At 33.5% G+C, this 18,973-nt stretch overlaps 1 protein-coding gene across 2 annotated transcripts in view; it reads right to left on the bottom strand.

Moving 5' to 3' along the window:
• Positions 1-18,973, bottom strand: part of LOC141449260 (glutamate receptor 1-like) — a 950,852-nt gene that overhangs the window by 20,210 nt on the left and 911,669 nt on the right. For both annotated transcript variants that reach the window (XR_012455423.1, XM_074118495.1), the window contains exons 13-16: positions 5,969-6,381; positions 4,440-4,638; positions 2,059-2,303; positions 1,035-1,140 (exon numbers count right to left, since the gene is read on the bottom strand). Coding sequence is in view for 1 of the 2 variants with exons in the window: in XM_074118495.1 (XP_073974596.1) it covers positions 1,035-1,140; positions 2,059-2,303; positions 4,440-4,638; positions 5,969-6,381 (963 nt within the window). In the remaining variant the exon portion in view is untranslated. The remainder of the gene's footprint in view (positions 1-1,034; positions 1,141-2,058; positions 2,304-4,439; positions 4,639-5,968; positions 6,382-18,973) is intronic.

Here is an 18,973-nt window from a genome sequence, read left to right as displayed (position 1 = left end):
ATAAAATAACAATTACTTTAATCAAAGAATGAACTTAAACCGACGATTTTTATTTAAGAAATAAAAATAAATAAATAAAATAAACAAAATCATTGATGTTTGTTGGTGTAAGCATTTTTTTAAACAAGGTTTTGAATTTTTTAGCCTCATATTTTTATTGTATTTTTTAAAACGTTTTTCTTTTTAACCTGTAATTAATAGTTTGATTATTATAAATAACTAGATATTACAGTCAATCTACAGTGCTACTTGAACATATATTTTGTAGACGAAAATGGCCAGCATAAGGGTCTGTGATATCTAATAAAATCTAAAAAATAACTTATTAATGAAAATTAATGCAGTAGAATTACTTAAATATTAATGAGGTATTAATGAAATGTTGGGTACTCGCCGATTTGTGTACCTTTTGGCGTTTAATCAACCCTTATACTTAACATTTTAAACTGTAAGTTTCTGTTAAGGAGATTATTATAAAAATTGATGTAATAAAGAGTAAAACCTACGAGATTTATTTTTAAGCAAAAGAAACTATGGTTTTTCGTAGTTAAATAATTATTATCTTCATTCTTAAATAAGAAATTTAAGTGATTTTAATATCCGGTCATTTGACCGTTCAAGGTAGGAATAGTCACGCATAAATGTCGGTAGGTTTAGTGTTAATTGTTAACTGTTTATTCCTAAAAATATCATAATTGTTTTCATTAGAATGTGAACTAATGAGATGAGAGGAAAATTTTGAAAGTAACGGCAGATTATCGTTTTTCGGTAATATTTTAGATTTACATTGTGGCCACGAGTTCTTACGAAACGTGCCTTTTTTTCTAAGTCTACAAATGCATGTCTTTTGCTGCATATATTATAACTTTTAATTACCATATATTCATATTTATAAGTTCAAATCTAGTAAAAAAACTTCGAAACTAGAAAAAAGCATTAGAATTGTAAGGGAAAATCATGCGAGTCAATCAAGTTACGACAAAAAAATAAATAAATAATAATAATAATAAATTTATTTATTAAGTTAAACTTACTTTATCTCCATGTTTACATTCTGTCCTGTCGTACCACCATTTATTTTTCAATTTCGCTAATTCTCCCGTTTCGATCAGTGATAGGACGGCCAAATTTACTACTTCTCTAAAAAAAGTAAATATACAATTAGCGATTCGTTGTAAATGTTAAAAACTAGGAAGTGATAATCTTTTTACTTAATTTAAGTGATCAATATGATTAGCAAATGGTGAGAGTATGCTACGATTAGCATTCTATAGCTCTAGTTAAACAAATTGCATTAACTGTTGAAATTAACTGTTGAAAACATGTAACTCTTTCGAAATGGAAATTTAATTTGTTTAACGAATTAAAATGATCCCACAGAAATGCCAGCATGCCACGTTTATTCTACTTCGGGGCTCCTGTCCACCTGTCCCCTTCAGTAGCAATCCTCTTCCTTGTACAGATCTGGTGCGCTACCTTGGGCTCTTTATAAACAAACGACTCATGTGGAACGCACCCTCTAGACTTAAAAGACAAGCAATGACAAAATGTGCAAAACTTCTTTACAGACTACTTGGACGACGCTCCAAATTGCCCATAGAACTCAAACGATTAATGTATAATACTATCCTCAAATCTATGTAGGTCGAGAGCAGTGGGGTTCAACCAAACCAACAAACGTACGGACTGTACTAACTACTCCGAACAAGTTGACGCTCCTTTTTCTAAGTGATAAACCTTAATCTTTACCATGCCTTCAACTTCCCATTCGTACAACAACTTCCCTGGACAAAATATCGCAAGTTCCATACTGCTTTTTCAACTCGCTCTAATTCTTTTGTTCAAATCTCTCGCCTCTTGCGTTATTCCTAACAATCCACCACGCCGATTGAATCGTCAGTGGCCCCGACGCTTCCTTGAGCTCAACAGATCAGTACAATTTATATCTCCGTCACACTTACTTATTGTATTGTACATACTTATTTACAGATTGTAAATTGCTAAATAAATTTTAAAAAATAAATAACTGTAACATTAAGAGAAAAAAACCAGACAAACCTCAAAGGAGAACCAAGGGGCGTGGCCACGCCAAAACCTTTCGCGTCAAAGTTCCTCCCAACTTTCATCGTGTCGCAAGGTTCCCTTTCGTTGATATAATCATTTTTTGGCGATTCAATCAGTAAGGCATACTTTCCTTTACTTTGTCTCACTCTTCTAATACCTTCATCATATGTTCTAACAAACACGTGCGATCTGGAGTTCATAAATTCCCACATTTTGCTATATAAGGTGATCTGCGATTTCTGTGGGCAAATAATTATTTATTAGAATCAAAATAGCACTGAGACTGTTCTTTTTGCATGTTGAAAATAGTGCAAAAATTAAAGGACTATCTAAAAACATATATTTGGAGCATTATCCATATTTTTTGGTAACGATTGGTCGTTAGTGGCAGTTATCCAAGGAAGAATTACTGATATTTTATTTTTGCAAAGATTTTCACTAAGACCAGATCTTTCACTAGGTCATCTTTAGGGCTTACTGTGGCTACAAAAAGTATTTGCACACCTACGATTTTTGTTATTTCCAAAAGGCAAATGAAATAAATTATATCGTACTGTCTTATATCTTTTTATTAGTCATTTTTGATACATATTTTATAGAAAAAATTATTTAATTATATTTATGTTTGCCAAAAAAAATTAAAAACTACATTTTAAAACACAAAAAGTATTTGCACACATCTTGATTCTATATAAAATTTAATAAAAAAATTAATTTTAATATTTAGTATTTAATCCCTGGGCTTCTATTATAGCCTTGAGTCTGTTAGGCATCGAACAAATTAATGGTTTAATATCATCAAGGCTTATTTTATCCCATTCCTCTAGTAAAGCCTTTTTCAGTGAATCTTTATTAGAAATTGTATGTTTTCGTATTCTAACGTGTAGCATTTGCTAAATATGTTCAATGATGTTCACATCTGGAGATTGAGGAGGTGTGTGAAGTCTCCTTGGCACATTATAGAGCATCCACTCCTCTGTAACTCTCGCTGTGTGTTTCGGATCATTGTCGTGTTGGAATAAAAATGAATTTTCCATACCCAACTTACGAACACTTTGGCCCAAATTTTGGCGCAGAATATCTACATACATTCGAGCATTCATATTTTTTTCAATAAACACAAGTTTACCCACACCTTTTGCAGAAACACAGCCCCAAACCATCACGTTGCCTCCCCCATGTTTCACTGTCGGAATTATATTTTGATTTTTAAATTCCTCATTTACCTTTCGCCAAACATATTGCCGGCCATCACTTCCAAAAATGTTATATTTACTTTCGTCAGTGAAGAGCACATTCTCCCAAAATTCTATTGACTTGCCTGAATATTTCTTTGCGAACTCTAGTCTTTTTTTTCTATTCTTCTCACTAATGAATGGCTTTTTCCTAGCAGTTCTACCGTAATAATTTGTCAAGTGCAAAACATTCCTTATAGTGCTTTCACTCACTCGCTGAGATGTTGTCGCGACCATATTCGCCAACTCGCCCGCACTTGTGAATGGATTGGCCCTTACCTGACGAACAATGCCTCTTCTTTGTCTTTCATTTAACACTTTAGGTCTACCGGTTCTTCGTTTATTTTCAATAGTTCCCCTATCTTCGTACCTTTTAATGATGTATCGCACCGTGGACATGTTCATATTTAAGATACTAGCGATTTGCCGATAACTTTTTTTGTTATTCCGCAATTTAATTACCTTAAAGCGAATTGTGTTTGAAATTTCTGCTGTTTTTGCCATGTTAATCTTGCTAACAACTGAATTGGAACCAAAACATAATTATTTCTAATTTAAAATTTTAAATCAACCTTTGAACGGATTTATTAATTAAACAAACAAGAATATTGTTTGGTGTGCAAATACTTTTTGTGTTTTAAAATGTAGTTTTTAATTTTTTTTGGCAAACATAAATATAATTAAATAATTTTTTCTATAAAATATGTATCTAAAATGACTAACAAAAAAATATAAGACAGTACGATATAATTTATTTCATTTGCCTTTTGGAAATAACAAAAATCGTAGGTGTGCAAATACTTTTTGTAGCCACTGTATACTTGTTATTGACATAGGTTTTGATTACATAATTTAAAACTGGACTTTCGCATTTTTTATAAGGTAGCTTTATTATTATAGGCTGACATAATGTTATTATGCCACTAAGGTTCACTTTCAAAAATATTATAAAAAAAACACATTTGTAGTGGTCAATAAGCAATCACACTAAAATATAAGAATTGGGTACAAGTTCGTGGAATTTATTGTTTTTATTTCTGCGTTAATATTAAAGGTTATAAAATTTATTGTTAATCTAATTAATTATAACCTGAGCTAGATGAGCTCAACTTTATTCCAACTACGAGTACTTGCACTTACCCTAAAAAATTCCCAAGTCGAACCATGGTATAAGGTTCCATACTGCACTTCCGTCTGTGAAGCAAGATCTTCCGGCGAATTTATGGGCGCTACCATTCTTTCGACCGTGAGGAAGGCTGCTAAATTTGCAGTATATGAGGAAATCAGTATCAGCGTAAAGAACCACCAAACACTGCCGACAATTCTTCCGGATATTGATCTGTAAAACAGCCATAATAGGAATAGTTTTCTAATTACTTATTTATGAACATTTCCTTTAAAGTCTGTCAAATGCAAGGGAGATGCCAAACATTAGTGCAACTCTAAAACAGATACTGAAAACAAACTGATCTGTGAACGAAACTACATATAAGCAAAAAGGGGATGTATTTTATTTTTTATAACAAATTCTAACAAATCTGTCACTCATAAATATAAACTATTATTTGCCATATAATTTATTAATATTTATATATTTTGAATTTTAGACATTAAATGCTTAAGTTTGGCTGAAATTGAAGTAGCGAAATTTTGGAATCTTCAGATATAAATTGAATTTTGTCATCTTTATGAACTGTTAAATTATTTCTTAAAAAAGAGATCAATCAAAACCATCTGTCTAAAAGTTTACATCTGAGAAAGAGAAGTAAAGCTATCGCATATTCTTTAAATTCGTGGCTAGGGATTCGAGCTTCGTTTGAGACTTGCGATAGGGTTATAAATCGTAACATTTCAGCACTCCAAGAAAACTCAACGAGGTTGTCATTTTAAAATTAATCAACAAATCATTCTATCCATGAATTATGTGATTTCTCTGTTGGGAAATTCGTAAAAATAAGAAAATTCGTTTAGGGCTATTAGAACGGATGCCTGAGAATAGGTTCTTACTAGAGAAATAAGGAATGTGACCATGATCTATTACAAGCTTCACACAACTTCTAGATATTTTATTTGATTATTACAGCTTTGGTAGTTGGACTGTATTTTTTAGAAATATTATTATCAGCTCTTCTAGGCTTGGCAGCTTAAAAAGAATAAATAAATAAGAAATAATAATAGAAACTGCCGTTAGATTTTCTCTTTGTAAAAGCCTCTACAGTTCACTGTATAGTGGTAGCCACAGTTGCCCTTTAAGGAAACAACAGCAGTGCTCTGTTTTAAGTATCCCGGAACCGGGCAGTGCACTGAAATAGGCTCCGGGAATCAATATCCTCAGATTCTGAACTCTATGAAGCCGAATAGAGAACCATAAACCCAAGAGCTGTTGTCGGTAAATGGCAGTTAAACTTCAGGTTTGAGTTCAAATCCAGGACTTATCCGTTTAGATTTTCTCTTGTTAAGGGTGTTTAAAACTCACTAAATGGGGACGGTCAGGATTATCTGTTTTGAGAAAACATATACAGTTCATTGAGTATGAACTTAGATGATGCGCTCCTTAAATGAAAACTCCCTTAAACTTCTCAGTAACTGAGGAAACATCTTAGTATTATTCTGAATTCTAAGAAAATATTTCTAATTAAGGTACTAATTAACGATAATAACAATAATACCTTGGTGAAATATCACATCCTTGTTGCATAAATGCACCCAGCGAGAACCAGAGACTATTTAATATACTAAAGTCATTGGCTAATACATTAGGTGTAGCAGAAGATCCTGGAGGCGGTACCGTATGATGCAGACCATGATGGTGAGCTTCATCGCCATAGGATAACAGTCGCCATTCATATGGAGAGAATCTGGACACGATGAACAAAACTATGCTGACACCAATGTAAGAGAATATTACGCACACCCAGATCTCTTTGGACAGTGGGTTGAGAAAGCTGAAGACACCTGGTTTCTGTTTAACTGGTTTCTTGATCATAATACTGATGCCGAGCGACATGAATGGTTTACTGAAATCAATTACTCGTTCTCGTTCAGATGTGATCGTCATTGAAGCGATGGCCAAATCTGCTTCCTGGAACAAGAACAATCATATTGAGAAGAACCAAAATAATTTCTACGGTAATAACACACACCCAAAAAAAAATCATTCGGTGAACTAGTTGTAAAACAAAAGAATTAAACTGGTTCGCCTAATTTTGAAACAAAGAGAAAATGGTGTTCTCCTAGAATGTGTCCAATTATGATTCAACAGGTGTTTAAATTCAAGTCTGTGTTTCCTGCCTAGCAAGGAAGGAAGCGAAGGCAATTATACTTATATAAATTTGTGATGAATATCGCGGAAATAATTCGAAGGAAAAACACTTGGAAGCATATTAACAACAAGTTATGTTTATTCACATGGATTCATTGATCGGATAAAAACAGTTTCAGTGATTCTAACCAGCTTCAACCTTACTTTTTGTTTATATTCGTAAATTAGAATTACTGTAAGAATTGCTGTAAGAGGTTGTGTGGAGTCCAAACATTGTGTGATTCTCGCCAGTTTCACAACTTGGAAGTTTTTATACCGGCGTTTTACCTGTAATTTTTATAGCGCTAGTTTGTTATTATTATGAAAACCTAACGTCATTACTTTCTAAGGTTTCATCTAAATTATTTTTAATCTATAATTTTATTATTATAAATAAAGAAATAAATAAAAGGCCTACATAGGACTGGACATTAGAGCATTTAAACAAATTTGTTCCTCAGGCACCCTGGGTTAAAAGCTAGATATATTCATTATCCACACCTCCCACATTCACAGATAAAGAATACAAAACAAGTAGCGAACGGTTCGATTTTCGTAACGAAATTATACCTAAATATATAAATTTAATTTTAATTTTTTGCAAATTAGTGTTTTCTGTTTTATTGGAGAGGCGCTATTCAATCAAGGCGTCCGGTGCGCGGTACACTCTCTCCATCCTGAAGCGGCGATCCTGTTTACAACTGTGGAATTAATAAAACTGAAATTGAAATCGGAGAAGCCAAATTATGCGCCTGATGTTGAAGCAAATAAACATTCTGAAAAAAAGAAACAGTTCGCACTGAAAGTTTGATGTTTTTCATTCGTAGTTGTTGACGCAATGATTGAGATCGAGCCCATTCCTGCGAGAAATGTTACCATATCAGATTGTTCACGTGGATCAGCTAGCCAGGAACAGTAGATTATGGATGAAATATACTACGCCACTTGTTCAGTCAGGAGTATGAAATCAGGAGTCCGAAAGTGAAATGGAAAATTAGGATTAACTTCGTTGGTCATTATATTCTAAGTTTAAACACAAACCCGGAAAATAACAAAAATTAAATTTCTCTATAATATTATTGTAGTAATTTGGATACTTTACTAATTTTATAAAAATGTACAATAAGAATGAATTAATTTCGCTTTTTACCCAGTATTATTAACATGTTTTGAAAAATTAGTTGTTCTTAAAAATTGGTCAGTAACATTCTATCATAATGCGTCTTCTTCTCAATTTGCTGGAGTTGCGCAAAAGTTTCGAAAGAAAAAAAACTCAAACTACCGCAGACAGACAAAAAACATGGCAGCTGTGTGGGAACTATCCCAACTACTATGTTCACTAAGTTAATGTTATTGTAAAAGAAGACACTTTTATATTTTAGTTGGTGAAATGTTAGATGTGAAGGAACACAAGTTCTCATATATGACTCTGATAACGCATACAAATGGTGCCCCATCAGGAGATATGATATATAGTTGCAAAGTTCAAATGAATGGTAGTGTGCTATGTCTTGCTATGTAATATCCAACAAAAATATAAACTTTGCACATATAAACTATGTAAAAATTTGCATGCTAGTTTTTTTTATTTATGTTGTAGTTTACACTCGCTGATTCAATTTTATTATCTTATTTAATAAATTCAATATTAACTTTTTTTTAAATGATTTCAGAGAATTGAGTAAATTTTTAATTAATTTTTAGCTTTGAAAATGAAGCAATTAAGAACTGAATGGAAATGTTTAATTAATAAAGCTAAACCATGATCCATTAGGGCTGAAACTGTGTTGTCCTTGTCCTTAAATATAAATTTAAATAATTAAGAAACAATTAATTGCCCTCGAGGTAATTTTATCTCCTCTGAAGATATAATTATCGTCCGATAAGTAGTCCGATTCAAATATTAACATTCAGAAAGTATTTTTGGACTATCTTTCAGTAACAATGGGTTCTATAATCGTTTTGCAGAAAGAAAATGACATTAAATGGTTTTTTTTATAACACTAGTAAAAAATAAAGTTTGAAATAATCGGCTCTCTTTTTCACAACTCTGAAATCCCAAAGGACACATTCTGTTCAAACTCAGATTTTTATTGCATATTTTATTTTATTTAAAGCTCTAAATGTGGCCATTATGAGGACAATTTAGAACTGAAAGCACATCAACAGAATATTCCCCAAAGAGCTTTAAGTATAAAAAAAAAGAAAAAGTGAAAAGGGTTAATAGCAACATATTATGGTACCAGCCAGTATATGGCCTGTGGATTGATTGTAAAAGGTTAAACGCCCTTAGTTTTAGGAAATTCCATATTATTTTTAGCTGATTCTCTTGTAATTCTATTAGCTTTGAAGCATATTGTAGAATGATTGCTGAAAATTAACTACAACGTTGGGCTAATAAACGATAAACTTAAGCTTGGCTTTTTACTGTCCTCTGCTAGCTTGTGACCCTCACATTATCAGCTAGTTTATATCAGACTATAATTTCTTATCATCAAGATAATTATCCATCTGAGAGTATTTAATTAATATACATTTTTTAATTTAATTATCTTTAAATAGCTACGTACTTCTCATCAGCAACTGCCACAGGAATTTTGGCGACTCTGCGGGTACCTAGTGTAACAACAACTGCACTGACATTTCCAGCTCTCGTACTAGGGCTGCTGTGAAAAGTTTATCTCAAAGAAGACATGAGCCATTTATTTTGAAAGTAGCCTAAGTCCATTTGTCAATTATTTCCGGTTGCCAGTGGTTACATGTACAACTTCAAGTTATTTATCAATAAAGCATTTAAGGTCACTTATATTCCGAGTAGATACCATAATTCTGGACACATAAGTTTTCAGAGTTAGTTCAATAAGTGAGCCGTTTACTTTGAAAGTGGCCTAAGTCCAGTTATACTTAAATTAAGATATTAATCATTGATAATGTCCACCAAAGATTATTACAATATTATCAAAAAGTGTCGGAAAGGTAATCACTTTATTGTAAATGAAATGAGACAAGATTTTGTATCAACAAAATTATTAGAAGACGCCATTTTTAAAAGGGTAAAGAATGTTAGCGGAGAATCAATAAACTGGTTAAAAATATGTTGGAAGCGTTTTGTCAGAAATGAACCGCATAAAATTTTCTATAAGATATCATGAATGAGAATGAAAATTTTTAAGTCATGTAATTAATTACCACGTCGAGGTAGACCAAGAAAGTTCGAAATTATTGTATTGACACCACTGTATAAAAATATCAGACTAATTACAACAGCGAAATACAAGGACATAATTGACCTATTACGATATGTACCACCGGAACATCATGATTCCTTTAAATCCCATTCCCACACACAAAATGTAGATGAGTAGTAAATTGTTTTGTAATTTACGTTTGTAATTTTGTACGTAAAGAAGTTAAAAAAGGTTTTGTATCGCATAAATTATGTTTTTGAAGTGTTGTAAAATAAATGAGTATTGTTTTTTCAATTTGAAACATCTTAAATTATGTTGAATGAACTTGGGCTCCTTCAAATTTTATAACGAATCTGGTTGTTAATTTTGAAAACGGCCTAACTCCATTCTACGTAAGAAAACGCGTATTATTCACTTAATAATTGCCATTATTTTAATAGGAACTATGAATTTAACACCTTTAGACACACTTAAGCAGTGTGACTCATTGGGATCATGTACGTATATTTTTAATTGCATTGAAACACAAACCCTTAAATATCTCAATTTAAGTACAAATGGACAGGCAACTTTCAAAATAAACGGCTCACATATTCTTCCTAAGGTAGAATGAAGCAGCGCTGATAGGCACTGATTTTCAGGCCTCAAAAAACCCACTCCAGAGGTTTATAGGAAGGCATATAGCTCAACTATTGAGGGAAGACAAGGTTGCCAAGGCATGTCCGAAGCTAGCGCGCTGGGTTTGGCATTACGAAGATCTTTATTGCGCTTTGCCAAACAGGCGCACACGTATCAAGTCTCGAGGGATTCCTAAATGCTAAAACGACGATTTTGGAAGCAGCAGTCCAATACCACAGGGCGCGCCAGTGTTTGGTACCAGAACAGGTTATTATCAGAGGCGCATGAAGTGATCAGAGTAAGGGCTTCAGTCGCTTCAGTGACTCACCAACAAGCTGGATTCTTCAAGTTATCAAGATGAAGTCACATGCCTTTGATAAAATTCCGATTAAATAAAAGAAGAAGAAGAAGATAATTCGCAGGAAGGTGAAACTTAATATTACGATTTGGTTGCACCAGAAGGTGACTTAGCGAACAATATTCCTCGACCGGAACTTACTAAAAACCTTTTTATTTTTTGAGATTTTCTCATTATTGGTTCCAACAAATATCTCAAAAAACATACCTATTTATTGTAAAAAACATATATTTCAAATAATTCCCCAATTTAGTTCTATTAAGGGCACTTCTGGAATAGGGGGGATTTAACTACCCTCAAAATTGTAGTTTCAGATAGTGCTGCACAAGAAACGAGACCGAGTCGAGACTTGAGCAACCGAGTCCGAGACCGAGATCGAGACATTATACGTATATATCTCGTCGAGAAATCTCGGTCTCGTCTCGGTTTTTCAAATATTAATTTATAGCTACAAAATTATAAAGTTGTGTTCTTTATTAATAAATAATCATTACGGGCATTGAATTAATTATTAAAAGATACGATTTTATTATATATGTTCAATATTACTACATCTATTTGACTTCGAATTACATAAGTAAAGTAAGCAAAGTAAAATAATCGCCTATTTTTTCAGGCAGGGCTTTACGTCCAATTACCAATTAGGTGTCATGGACGGAGGCGACTAGCAAACATACTTTACCGTAAATTTCTCATATTAACCATTAAATAAAATCCAAGGCCTAAGACCGGGAATAATCGAACCCAGTTCCACAATACATATTAGCTTCGCAGGTCTTGCACCGCTCGGCTACCGTACCCCCCCCCCTTCAAATTACCTAATTTTTACATAAATTCACTAAATTTACTATTCATATCATTCATTCATTCAATTTCATAAATTTAACTATTAATAATCTAATACTTTGAACTTTGATATTATTTGAATTATATTTTAGAATTAGTGAATTTGAAAAAAAAGACTATCTACACGCACCTAAAAAAATATTGCCACAAATTTTCGTTTTTAAGATACTCTTTGCCCAAGCATTGATACATAAAAGAGCTTTTACTGAGTCAGAAGTTAGAGAAGATCTTCTATTGGTCATTATCAACGCAGCTTGCGAAAATAATCTTTCCGATGGCACTGAAGTTGCACAGATACTAAAAATATCTTTTGCCATTCTAGACAAATTTTTGAAGGAATTCTCAAGTGTTTTCCACCATTCTAAAATGTCAACGCCTACTGGTGCTTGGTCTAATTAATTATTTCTGTCTTCCATGCTTCGGTGATATTTGAGCAAACGGTGCAAAAATATTGATGCAGTCGTCGTCGTCGTCAAAAGGTGAATCATCAGATTCTTTATCTTCACCAACAGCCATAACTAATGGAGCGGGAAGTTTGTTGGGAGGTGTATTTTTTATTTCACGAATCGACTTGATATAGGAGGCAGATATGTTGTGTGGGTTTTTCATTTGGCGCGTTTTTAACATCTTTTTGAAATTATATAAAGTATATAATTAACAGTAATAGTAACATATGATGCTTTGAAATGTAAGAAGTTGTCTTCTTTTACACACATTTTCATTACTAATATATAAATTAAAATAATTATTAGAAAATAATAACAGTTTTGAAAAGATTATTAATAGCAAACCATTTTTAATACTTAAACAAAAATTCAAAAAAACCGAGACCGAGATATCTCGACGAGACCGAGACTGAGACCGAGATCGAGACTGCATAAAGTCTCGCCTCGTCTCGGTCTCGTGCAGCACTAGTTTCAGAAGAATTTACGGTTCTGATTATTACGAACTTTTAAACGAGTTGCCAAAATTTCGAGTAAAAAAAACTCTCTCCAAACTAAAAGTATTTTTCTTTTTTTTTTTTCTTAATGGTTTCTAGATTTCCTAGATTTCCGTATTTGCAAATTTACCATTTTATGCATTTAAATCTACAATTGTTAACTGAATACTTTTTCTAAGAAAATTAATCTCAGAAAATGGGGATATTTACTTCACGAAGGTAGAAACTGTTCAGACTAAGTGATTACATCGTACCAGATTTTTTTTTTGCCTTTTTTTAAAAATGCTAAACTTCTTATCCGAAACAAACATGTGCAGCTCTTCTGGCTCTGAATTGTTCCAGCTGCTGCAGCACTTTTCAATTCGCTGAAAGTGTGCTGGAAAACGGAGGAATGTTAAACATTACGAAGCGTCTGAGTATGGCAGACGGAACATGGTCTATCGCACCCAGAAAAAATCTGGGCTCATATCTCAGTTGTCTGTCCTCAAAGGAATCCAAATTTATCTCGTCTAATCTACCTCGTACAATTGAGGCGTATTCAAGTTTTTAGACAATAAAGATAGAAAATATATGAATTTCAGGGTTTTGGAACCCTTAATATAAACCCCATTACCTGCCTTTCTTACACACTTCATCAAGTGAATCTTACACACTGCTCTTTGAATTGCTCTTTAGAAGCGCTAAGGCACTAAAATCAGAGCAGTGAAGAGGTTATGGATGCAATATAGTTCTCAGCATATAAGTAACTATTCCTCCATATATGTTCTGGGCGTGTTTTTGGCTAATTTTAGAATTCTGACAAGCCAAGATTATCACCCGTGCTATTGGTTCAGGGTTGAAGTAATTATTAAAAAATATTGTTCTTTCTGCGAACCGAGAGATTTTGACTACTTAAAGAATTGTATGAAGTGAATTAAAGAATTGAATGACCACTTAAAGAAGTTGGGTGGTAAGATTTAGAAATACCTTCTTCTTATTATGAAGTTGTATACGTTCGCTTCACACATTCATCCCTCTAGTATGTACAACTATTTGCATAAACCTTGCAACTAATGGATGGATCAGTATTTTATATTCCTGCCATCCTTATAACTTAACCGAAATTAAACCACGTAATCCTTCTCTAATCATTTTCTTGCATTCATTCTAATCGGCTATAACTTTTAAATACACTCATATTTCATTGCTAGCTCTGCTACAGATGTAAGCACATAGATGTTGGTGGAGAATATTATGTCTTCGTAGCGAAATGGTGCATCTAAATACCCGTATATGTCGTGATTCGTTATACAATTTTAAGTCTGTATTTATCCGCTAAGGGAAGATGAAAAATCATTGCGTAATGTATTTGATCCATTCCTGGGGCCGTATTAGTGCGGTTTTTGATAGCTCTTTTAAACTCATTGATGGTAAATGGTTTTAATAACGTATGTTTATCATTATTATTGCACTTTAATTATATTTTATTTTGTGTAAAAGGGGGAGCTAATTTGTTTATAAAATCGTTGGACCAATCACCTTTAACTATTGGAAAGTTGCTTAATTGCAGTACGCAAATAATTATATCCGACTTAGTAGGTAATATTTGGTACATATCCGTGTAAAACATTCTTGAAAATTTGTAACCACACTTCATCTTATTTTTGAAAAATAAAAGTTGATGAGATGTGCTTAACCCTTCAACCGTCACGTCGGGTCATATTGACCCGACTCATACTTTCAAGTCTTCTATTTTAATATCTATAAGGGCTGGGCTCGCGAAATTTTTATTTATCTCTTTTTGACGTATTTTGATTGAGATGGCATAGGATTTTTTCCCGCCGCCTGCTGTACGGGCACGAACCAGCAATTTTGTCCCGAGGTGACGGCTTGTGTCATTCATTTCTTAGTGTTTTGACCCGAGGTGATTCCTCGAGTAACATTTTTCTCCTCCAATAAAACTGTTTCTGAAGCAAATAATTCTTTATTTTATTCAATAAAAGGATTTTTTTAATTGTTATTGCTACTAATAATATTGTACAAGTATCAAAGTTGCCTTGCCGCCGAGGGGGATGTAGCTGTTGTCCGTGGAGATTGTTCTGGGAGTTGAGTGACCGAAGTCTATCTATGGGGTCTTATGTACCCAAAAAATCAAGAGCAGTAATTTTGTTATCTGCACAGCGATAGATCCATTGACAGCGGAACAGGGAACAAAAATAAACCCGAAATTATAACTTTATACATTGCTACCAAAGGAGGGGTAGATACTAATGACTAACTTTGTGCATATTATTCTGTAGGAAGAAAAACAAATAGATGGCCCATGGCCATTTTTTTACCACTTACTTAATGTGTCAGCCATTAATGCGTATATCACATGTAAAAATAATGCTCAATGTAAAAATATAAACTTCAAAATGGACCGACGCACCTTCCTCAAAAGTTTGGGGCATCAATTATTGCGAAACGTCATTATCAGAGGGTAGCTGAGCACCGTGATCCCAGGGAATTTGAAGGTGAGGATAAATATGCAAGAAGAACACGCAACAATTCTTCCGATTGCAACAAATGAAGAAGACATTCCTAACCCTAAAAAACGAAGAAGATGCCACATGTGCCCTAGTACAAGAGACAATAAATATCCTACTTTTTGCAGTAACTGTAAAAATTACGAATGTAAGATACACTCAGTAACTATTTGCACTAACTGTAGAAATAATTGTAATTAATTAACTGTTTTAATTTTAATTGTAAACTGTAAATATTTTCTCTGTTTTTCATTACATGCTAAGCAGCACCTCATTTAGAAATTACATCTTTATGTTATTGATTTTTTTTTAAATTTGTATTTCTGTTTTATTAAAGTATAAATAAATGTTTTGTCTTCGATTTCTATTCCCTATAACATGATATTAGTTAGTTTTCCTTTTTATTTAATAGTTTTTAATGCTTGGTTAATATGGCCCGAGGTGACGGATCATAGTACTTTACGAAAGGTGACGGCTCAAGGGTTAAATAAAAACAATGAAAACGAAGATATAATTACGATAAAATTTCAATTACTCGAATAATTGAAATTGAAAGAAATGATTACATCCCGTTCCTTAGGAGATCAAATAAATCATTCTCTCTATCCTGAGAACGCTATTGTAGAAAATGGCCAATCAGAGGCTATCAAGCGTAACAAACGAGGCGCTGTGAGATATATAAGAGATTCAACAAGTGATCGAAAAGTCTATCTAAAGAAAATATTTCCTATAATAAGAAAACAATTTAACTGTAAATCGATTAGATTATTTCATTAGTTTCCGGGCGAATCACTCTTAAAATTTTAGTGAGTTAAATTTCATTGAAGTAATAATTTTTGGGATTCAGTTCCTGTTGAGAGAGGTCGCACAAGTTCAGTGGATTCAACCAAAAGTTTATACCGTTTAATTACCCTAAAATATTTCTAGAATGGCATATTAAAACTGTCCGGTAGGATAGTATAAGTTTAAATGTTACTACTTTTTATGTAATTGTCAGAATACCCTGGATGTACGCGAAAGTCAACAAAGAAAGATTGTAGCATAACCTTTCACTCGTAACACGAATAGTTGTCTTTATGTAACCATAAATATTGTATTTGCCTTCATGTAACTGTGAATAGAGTGTTTATAATAAATTGTATAAAGAGCAGTTGAATGAGAAAGAAAGAATTTATGAATAAAAGACACTCACTATACTAATTGATTAAAGTTTTATAACGATACTTTTAATTTTGAGAGCGAAGTATATCAAATTTACAGTTACTGTGGAAACACTAGCAACTATAACAAAGCGTTTTTTGAAATTTCACAAATATTAATAAAAATCTCAAATATGCCTACTAAGGCAGTCAAGAAGGTGGTGAACGTGGCTGGAAAGCGTAAAGGGACGGAGAGTGGATCGGTCCCTACCACTAGAAGCATGTTGCGCCAACCGGATGTGAAGGTAGCTATGGAACTGACTGAGGTAAGCACCAACCAAGAAGCAAACAAGGTAAGTGATGAACAAATTTACACCAAGGCGAACAAAAGTACAAATGGATACACAAATATGGCATATCAAAGTACGGATTTAGGACCCTTTTATGTTATAGTGGAAAGCACTAACAAGGACAAAAAGGGGCTTTCGAGGGCACCCAATGTCAGTTGGGAAACTATTATACGAAAAACACATAGACATTGCCAAAAGTATCGACGGAATTAAAAAGCTCGGCGTAAATAGAATGAGAGTTGAGATGAACAATGGGGTAGCGGCCAACAGATTAGTGAGTTCCGCAATTCTAAAGGAAAAGGGGTTCCGAGTATACATACCCAGATATTTATTGCAGAGAAGGGGAGTAATTAGGGATGTAGACACGGATCTGACAGAAGAGGAGATAAAGGAGGTTATGAGGGGCCCATTAGGGGCTGAATACCAGCTAATAGAAATCAGAAGATTAAAGCGAAAAGTGATAGACAGGGATACGAAAGAAACAAAATTCGTTCCCACTCGGTCGGTTTTGTTCTCGGTTAGGGGACAGCAGTTACCACAATACGTGTATATACATTACGTAAGATGCGAAGTGCACAATTACGTTCAAAATGTTATACAATGTAAACAGTGTTTACGATTTGGTCACTTTAAAGACCAATGTAAAGGGAATGTAAGATGTGGGAAATGTGGGGAGAATCATGAAGCATCTCAATGTAAAGATAACACACCTAAGTGTGTGAATTGCGGCAGTGCTAGCCATTTGGCAACTAACGTGAATATGTGTCCCCAATATAAGAAAGAGAAAACTCTAAAGCAATTAATGGGCGAGAAGAATATCTCATACCTGGACGCAAGAAGATTGCTATCCAGTAACTCGTTTGCCGTCTTAGCGGAAAAACAAGCCCCCACTTTAGATAGTCTAAAAGAATTCCCCTTACTAAATAAACTCGTAGGTAACGATAATAGGCCATTCGCGTCTACCATCTCTTATAAGAGGAAAACCAAAAGAAATAGGTTTGAGGTGTCCCCTAATTTCGATAAAAAATTGATTAACGACCTATTAATTCAACCGGGTACGAGTAAAAGTACACCAGGAGGATTAATTCCTCAAAACCCATACCGCCCCTCAGAGGTAATGAAAACTGCGAAATCCCTTCAACAGGATCCCCATTTAGATATATTATATTCCATTTTAAAGAGTATAAATGGAATAGAATTAAAAATACCTGACGACAAACTGAGATTACTAAACAAAGATAAAGTGATAAGTTTGAACGAGGCAATGTAAATTTCCAATTGGTTACTGTTATTAAGTAACAAATACTTTTTAACTGTACAGTGTATATAATATCTCATAGTTTTACTTAGTATACTTTCATTTACAACACATGAATAAAATAAAAATACTACAATGGAACGCAAGATCAGCCGTTTCCAACAAAGGCAGCTTGGAAATCTGTCTAGGCGATGAAAAAATAAATGTAGCTATATTAAGCGAAACTTGGTTTAAGCCGAAGTCAATTATAAAATTTACACATTTTAATATAGTGAGAAACGACAGAATGGACGGAAAGGGCGGTACAGCGATACTAATTAAAAATGATATCCCTTTTAAAGAAATTACCAATTTGTACAAAATAAATAAGCTGATGACTGTGGGCGTTAAAATTCCATTTTTTAAGGACGAATTGTCGGTAATTTCGATATACAACAACCCGGAGAATAAAATAACATATCGCGAATGGAATTCACTCTTTCAGAGTATATCCCCTCCCTTTGTGGTTGCTGGTGACTTCAATGTACACAGCCAAGCGTTTGGCTCTAGTTACACTGAGTCTAAGGGTCGCTATCTATTAGAAGCAATACAAGTTAACAATTTAGTTTATTTGAATGACGGAGCGCCCACTTTATTGAATAATTTAAAACAAAAAAATAATTCGGCCTTAGATATTACGATTTGCACCGCACAAATTGCTTCAAAATTTTCCTGGTCCGTAATGGATGATACAATGGGCTCAAATCACTTCCCCATTATTATAGAAACGAATGAAAAATGCTTAGAATGTATTTGTCGACAGAATTTCCGGACATGGAATTTAAAGAAAGCCGATTGGCCGACGTTCCAAAATAGGTTAGATGAGGCTATTTCCAGTGTAGAAGATTATGACAGTTTCATAAATGTTTTAAATATTGTAAGTGAAAAAGCTATACCTAAATTAAATCCACGGGTAACCTTGCGTAGTAAATGCTGGTGGGACGAGAAATGTAAAGCCAGTGTAGCAAGTAGGAAAGATGCATTTAGAAAATATAAGTTGAATCCTAACTACGACAATTATATAGAATATAAAAAACAAACTGCTAAGACGAAATTAATTATTAAAGAAAGCAAAACGAAACATTGGAGGAATTTTTGTGAAAATTTGAACAAAAATACTCCAATAAGGC

This window comes from Rhodnius prolixus, unplaced genomic scaffold (genome assembly GCF_049639745.1).
Source record: "Rhodnius prolixus isolate KJV_2025 unplaced genomic scaffold, Rpr scaffold_2, whole genome shotgun sequence".
NCBI classification, from domain to species: Eukaryota; Metazoa; Arthropoda; class Insecta; order Hemiptera; family Reduviidae; genus Rhodnius; species Rhodnius prolixus.
This window is presented reverse-complemented; position numbering and strand designations above follow the sequence as displayed.